Source organism: Cyprinus carpio, chromosome B15, assembly GCF_018340385.1.
Source record: "Cyprinus carpio isolate SPL01 chromosome B15, ASM1834038v1, whole genome shotgun sequence".
Classification (NCBI taxonomy): domain Eukaryota; kingdom Metazoa; phylum Chordata; class Actinopteri; order Cypriniformes; family Cyprinidae; genus Cyprinus; species Cyprinus carpio.
The window spans coordinates 7,370,785-7,377,780 of record NC_056611.1 but is presented as its reverse complement, the minus strand read 5'-3'; the positions used below and the strand labels follow the sequence as shown (position 1 = coordinate 7,377,780).

Genomic DNA, 6,996 nt, shown 5'->3' with positions numbered 1-6,996 from the left:
CCTGATCATATTTTCTCTGGGTTTTTTGAGCTATAACAAACATGTTTCAAAAACACATGGTTACAACGTCCAAAAAAAAAATAATGTAAGACAGAAATCAAGGGGTCAAGAGCCCAACTTAAGCAAACACTGATCTCTAACATGGTTACTTCAAAATGAAACAATAAATCAACATCTAAACCTTAGTTAATTCTCAATAAGATCTTCTGTAGACGTCTGACAGAAATAAAGTCAGTCTGGTTATTAATAAGTGGAGCTGGTGATGCTGTTTGTCAACAGCAGCTGTTCATCACTAAAGCTCAATCAGCACTTAATTAATCACTTGATTACATAATTGCAAAGTTTTAAAACTTACATGGTTTAAGTAAAGGCAATCTGTTTACTCAAACGGTTTGAGTTACTGTGACTTGTCAGGTTTTACAGTGCACATACCTCCCCGTCAGCTTTGTGTTTTCATTGATGGTATATTATTTATTTGTTTTGTAATGCTTTTATGTTCATAATCATATTATTAAAATACTGAGAACAAAAATAAACACATATTAACACGTTCATAATTTTATGTAATTATTTTTTTTAGTATCCTGAAACTCTCCCGAGCAAGCGTTTTGAGCTCAGATAAGAGAATGGTCGAAGAGTGCCCTCAGGTGACCGTTAATTATACATCAGAATGAATACGCTACCTACAGGTGATTAACGAACATTTTTAATTTAGCCACCAAATTATCATAATTTTTGTAAGTTAACAACGATGCCACCTCAGTAAATTAGTAAAATATTAAACTGAGTTATTGCCTACATAACATATTTTAATATAAATTATTGTATGAAATAAACGTAACAGAAATAATAAAGATGTAAACGGCATCTTTCATTCAAACTCGCTTGCTCCCGCTCTCTCTTCCAGCGCGACGCTACTCCGCATTGGATTGTGGGAAATAGTGCTTCAGCGAGTGTACATTGGTTGTACACTCGAAATCAGAATGAATTGTGGGTAAAAAGTAGTGAACGAATGTAGGGAATGAAGTCGTTCACTCAGAATTCGGACAGCACAACAAAATGGCTGACACCCGATATAGTGCACTATATAGTGGATAGGGAGCGGTTTCGGACACAGCTAAGGTCTTCAGGATTACTAGAAACTTCCAAGCAGGTGTGATTTGGAGCTGGCTGGAACTAAACTCTGCAGAGCTGTGGCCCTCCAGGAAATAAGTTTGAGACCACTGCTTTAGACCGACTGTAAACAACCCCAATGATAAATCTGAATCAACCTTTCCAAACGAGTACTGCCAGTTACGAATTCCGAGGGACAGTACTCATTTTCTAAAATGTCTCGAGTTAAAAACGAACTGAGAACGAGAATGTGGCAAGAACGTCTCAGCTTTCCGTCGCACATAGCCATTGAGTCCGAACTCTTAAAAGAGCTCAGTTTCTATGATAAACTTTACATGTGATGTTAGTCACAGAGTTGTTTAGTGGCAAATATTTTTTTTTGATTCATGATGCATTAAATGTGTATTTTGACAGTTAATACATTAAAGATGTGTTTCAGACGCCTCAATTTGCCGCACTGTTGATTATTCGTTATAGATTAGACTTGTAGAGAGAAAAATATCAGAAAAGTGCACTGTAAAAAATGATTCACTTTATTTACTCAATAAAATTGTTTAAAATTTTATATCCAATATTATTAATTAAATTTAACACATTAGAATTAATTAGAAATAATCAAATTAGATGCTTACAAGCAACCATTCAAAATGATTAGAAGAACATGAAAAAAAAATTAATTAAAATTTACACATGCGAATACTATGTTATACATGCCAGGCCAGTAGTTGGCGATCATGAAACACCCTGTGAAAACATTATATGCATGCACATGATGTCAACTTTTTTACAAATTCACATTTTTGTTGCTTACATAGATATGATACAGGCATCATGTTCAGAAGTTTGTGTCTTCAGTCCCCCAAAACAGAGTTATTGAAGACACCTAAAGTTCACAAACAGAATCACTGAAAGGAGAAAAGGGTAAATTTATAGGGTTACCATTATAGTGGTCAGTGTTTGCTTTAGTTGGGCTCTTGACCCTTGACTTTTTAATATTACATTTTGTATGGTTGTTGTAACTGAATTATAACAGCTAGGTATGCCAAGAGTGAAGCTGTTCAGGTGGTGTTGGTTATGACTTTACATAATCATTGTTTGGCCTGAGTGTTATAAATAGAGCCTGTTCTCTAAGTTAAATTAACATTCAATATAGCAGCCCCTGTAGTTCAACAATAGAAGACCTGAAATTTCCTGTAAAATCCAGAGTTTAAGAATTCTGATTAAGAAAAAAAAATTGTAGTGGGGAAGGGAAACCTTCTTTTAGACACACCAGTGACATCAAGAACCAGCGTATGAATCTCAAGAATGGTGACGAACAGCATATTCAGATTAACAGACTAACTGTAAGCATCACAAAACAAGTTACTAAAAAATGCATAAAAAAGTAAAAATAAAAGAAAATATTAAGAATAAATCTAAGACAATTAATCTCATAATTTATTCATGCCTCAAAGCATGATGGGAGCCATAAATGAGTTTTGATTGGTGGCACCCAGAATGCAGTGCAACATGCTTTTTGATGGTCACCATTGTTGAGGTTCTCAGCCTGATTCTTGATGTCTGTTGCCTTTAAATGTTTTGATCAGAAATTTTTCTTAGAATCTCTCTGCTTATGCTGAAAATGTTAGACCTTATACTGTACCACAACCAACTCAGAAATCCAGATCAAATGATGTCAAAACAAGCACACAAGATGGTCTTATTCTTTATTGTCTTGTCTAACTGCTGTATCACAATTACAACAACCACAAAATGTGTTTAAAAGTTTTCGGGGCAAGAGCACAACTAAAGCAAACACTGACCACCGTAATGGTAACCAAAATGTAGATTATGCTCCTTCAGTGATTCTGTTTGTTAAAGGAACACTCCACCGTTTTTTGAAATAGGGCTTATTCACATTATTTCCTACATTTAGATAGGTGGGCAAATGCATTTTTGTGTCAGTGCATGCATTGTTTTAGTTTGACTGGGTCGGCGTTAGCTTAGCTTAGCACAATGAATGGAATCGTTTCCATACTTCTTGTGGCCTGCGTATTCACAACGAGTACAAATAGCGATCCAGATTAACACTAGGCGATTTCCTAGGCAGATATTGACTTGGGACTATATTATGGGGAAGCACAGGCGAAGCACTGCTGCTTAGGCGAAGCACTGCTACTTCGGTGCAGAGATATCACGCAACACATGAAATCCCACGACTTCCGTCAACATACCGGCGTGAATAGTAGCTCCCTGGCTATTTTCCTTACAGTACACGAATGGCGATGAACATGGCTGATTTTGAGATAGACGAAGAGGGTGACTTCTCAGACAGTCAAGAACCAGAACCATACCTATTTGAACCAGAGTTTACAGAAGACGAGCTGCGTGCTTTGGAAATAGAACGACAGGAGGAGGAGGTTGCGATCGCTCAACAGCCTGAGGGACGTGAGGATGAGAGCCAACATGAACTGGTGGTGTGAATGTGGGGGAATATGCCAATCTATGCCGACGGAAATAGAGTGTCTGTGCTGTAGAGAGTGGGACATGTTTTTGCCATTGATGACCATGCTCAACACGTCAGATCAAGATGAGCGTGCCCGAAGTTGTGTCACATCTACAGAGGATTTCACGGCGCTGATCCATTCTGCAGTACTCGATTTTTTTTTCTGGTGTGACAAAGTGAACTGGAAAAAACGCCCCACGCCGAATGGACCAAATGGACAGCTTTCCACAGAGCAAGTGATTATTTTAATCATGACGCATGTATAGATCGACCCATATTATACCTGTATTCACATAGAGTTGATGTTTTCACAGGCAATATAGGTTGGTGGCTTATCGTGTTGTGCTGGAGTGGGCCTTGAAGGGAGAGACATTGGGCAGAGGAAATCGAACACCATTGCCATCATGTGTGGTCGTTGCTATTCGTAAAAAATATCCATCAGAGTCTGGTATATATATTGGCTTTCAAGAGGCACAGGAGGCAATAAATATGCTGTAACTGATTTCATGAATAAAGTCTTTGCAAATCCTGTCATCTCTGTTTACTTGATTTAATAAACTCTGGTAATGTATTACCAACATGTGATAAAAAAGCTTTTACTATAGAAGTATTACATCCAAGTCAATGTGCATGCTGATTCGCCATAACAAGAGAAAACAGAGAGAAAACTGAGAAATACTGTTATTTATTATTATGAATAAATGTATGACAAAAAAATAACACAAATATGATTTGGAGAAGGCACTGAAGGTCTAAAACTAAGTTTTGAATCTTGATGTGTGGCCTTCGATTACATCCTCCTTGCTGGGTTTTGGATGGAGGCCAATATTTGCTGCCAGGCACGGGACTTGAATGCGAGATGATGAGTCTTTATATTTGATGGATGGGTCTAGTCTTCTTTTAACAACATCCTCCATAAGGTCATCTCTGAAATTTTGGGTTGTCTTTGTGTAAATAGGTCTTGCAATCCACTGTTTTGACTGTTTTTGGTACACAATGTTGTGTCTTGGGAGGCCTAAAATTAAAGCGGTCAGGGATGAGTTATAATAATTTGGTAAGTCGGATATCCATTACCAGAACAAGTATTGTTACATTCTAAAACATTAATTTGGTCAGATATAAGTCAAGGCCAGATATTAGGCTATTTTAAAATCAATAGACATTTCTATTGCTGAAATGTAAAACGTGGTTCAGGTTCTAGTTTATCAGAGTGTGAACATAATTTACCTTCTCCATTTTAGATATGAAAAATAACAATCTTCAATTGGTCATAGGAGAATTTATAATTGGTATATTTTTGGTACTTACCACTTGTTTCTTCCGGTTTACGTGGTGAGTCATGATTTTCATTGTGGTCCATAATGGCCAACATTGTGCGTGCCTGCTTGGATTGGTACTCAAAATGCAGGCGCTTCGGGCAGTACTTCAACAGGGCGTTGTGGAAAACCTCGAGTTGTCCTGTTAAAACATAAATCAAAATTGACAGTAGAGATTAGAAAATGTATACAAGTTACTGAAACTTGTGTGCTTGATCTGTACAATAGTGGAAATAGTCAAGTTTTGACTAGTGTAAAATGTAGGCACTGGTAAAATTTCAGGGCATGGCCCCTCACTTGTTTAGACATACCTGTGTGCTTGAACAGCGCCATTTGCTCCAGATCTTTCAGTAGACGCGTGTTCAACACAACTTCATAGAGAGCTTTGTAGGCAGGTGAGTCCTGAGTCAACCATTTCTTCTTCCGTTGTTCATCTGATGAGAGGTCAGCATGGTAGCACTTGTATTAAATTCCGTTTTCCTCCCATCGATGGACATCACATATGTGATGGAGGATGGACGTCCATCGTCTAAGCAACTCCTGATAATTACATTAGAGCACAAACAGATTTTTTTTTTAGACATTCCATTACATTCCTTTCAAAATGAATCTGAAAAAAATGCATGCTATAATGTTGTTTGTGTCAACTGTCTGTGATAATAGCAGTTGTATTGTGCATTTTACATCTATTCAATAAGCTTGTACCTTTTCATCTCCTTTAGAGGAGCTGCAGCTCCACCACATATGGTTGCTCACGCTTCTTACCCATGGAGCAAGGTCCTTGCAATGTTTACGGTTAGAGGCCATAACCAATTTCTTTTTTATTCCTGAATTATAACAGAAAAATGTTAGAATGAAAGTGGACCTCAGACAATGCACATATAGATTTTTTTTCTTCAATGGTACCTGTCAAACACAGAGTGTCACAGAGAACAAAGGAGAATAAGTATTAGGGGTTGTGCATGTCATTAGACTAATAGACTTACCTTTTGCTACATGCCATGGGTCAAACTGGTGTGCGATGTCCGGATAGTCCTCTCGCATCATCTTCCTGATGGAGGGATGTCTGTCAGTGGTCACCACTTTCACATTAATCCCTTCATCTAAAAGCTTATCCAGACCTTTTTTGAAACCGATTGGTTCCATGGCAACAGACTTTTTGGCTTGGGTCACCTAAGGGGGACAAGGTTACACATGATGACATTTTAGACCATATTTAATGAAGGTTTGTGTCCATTATTGACTATTTTTGTTTTGTTTGTTTACCTGAATCAAATCAAAAACAACAATTTGGTTGGTAGAGTCATCCATGAATGAATATGTGGTGTATTTGCACGAATGGCCTGGGCTGTCGCTCCTCCCATCCCCACAGACATGCACACTCTCACCATCCAGAGTCTGGCAGATGAGTCTGGCTTTGATGATGCTTTCCTGCTTCTTGTAGGCTTCGCTGATGACAGGAATGAGGTAGCTTGACTGTATGGTGTAAAATGCGGATTTTTGTGGTAGCTGAAGATTCAATAGCCCAGCCCAGTCAGCAATGTCTGTGTATGTTGCACCTGTGAAAAGTGTGGCTGCTGCTGAAAGGAGGTTATTTTCAGCCATTCCCCGAGTATTGGGACATGACTCCCATTCCCCAGTGTGTCCATTGTTGCATTTCCATGTGATTTGTATTCTGCTGGCAAATGTTTTTATGTTCTGGTTGAGGTCGCACATTACTACTCCGCAAATTGTACATTTTCGAAAGAGTTCCATTAGTTTGGACTCGTTTACCATCCACTTCCTTTCCTTCCATCTTCGGTGTGGTCCAGACAGGCTAGCTGAGCTTCCTGTGGTGGAGGTGGAGGGGCTTGATAGAGGAACAAAACTGATGTCCCGCTGGGTCAGTAGCCGGCTCGGAGGTCATGCTGACATCAAAGGCAGATGTTGAGCTGATGTCCATTTCACCAGAAACAATATGGTGTCTTTCCTTTTGTTGACAAATCCACATTGAATTATTTTATTACTCACATTTGCATTCTAGTGTTTGAGTACAATGTGTTTGTCACATCACATAAAATGACTTAGATTAAACTGGCAATC

General features: G+C 38.4%; 1 protein-coding gene across 1 annotated transcript; it reads right to left on the bottom strand.

The window, feature by feature from the left end:
* Positions 1-3,706: 3,706 nt before the first annotated feature.
* On the bottom strand, positions 3,707-6,784 carry LOC109088650. Its single transcript, XM_042739039.1, has 6 exons — positions 6,181-6,784; positions 5,901-6,087; positions 5,620-5,741; positions 5,226-5,454; positions 4,907-5,056; positions 3,707-4,613 (listed from the first exon to the last, which is right to left on the bottom strand). Exons 1-4 carry the CDS (start codon positions 6,688-6,690, stop codon positions 5,380-5,382), a joined length of 894 nt encoding a protein of 297 aa, XP_042594973.1. The 5' UTR covers positions 6,691-6,784; the 3' UTR covers positions 3,707-4,613; positions 4,907-5,056; positions 5,226-5,379.
* Positions 6,785-6,996: the final 212 nt, after the last annotated feature.

Excerpts from the sequence above, each read along its gene's own strand:
- LOC109088650 (XM_042739039.1), bottom strand. The coding sequence starts at position 6,690 with ATGGTAAACGAGTCCAAACTAATGGAACTCTTTCGAAAATGTACAATT. Across the intron at positions 6,088-6,180 it reads TTGTTTTTGATTTGATTCAG|GTGACCCAAGCCAAAAAGTC; the intron begins GTAAACAAACAA and ends TGTCCCCCTTAG. Across the intron at positions 5,742-5,900 it reads CCCATGGCATGTAGCAAAAG|GAATAAAAAAGAAATTGGTT; the intron begins GTAAGTCTATTA and ends GTTATAATTCAG.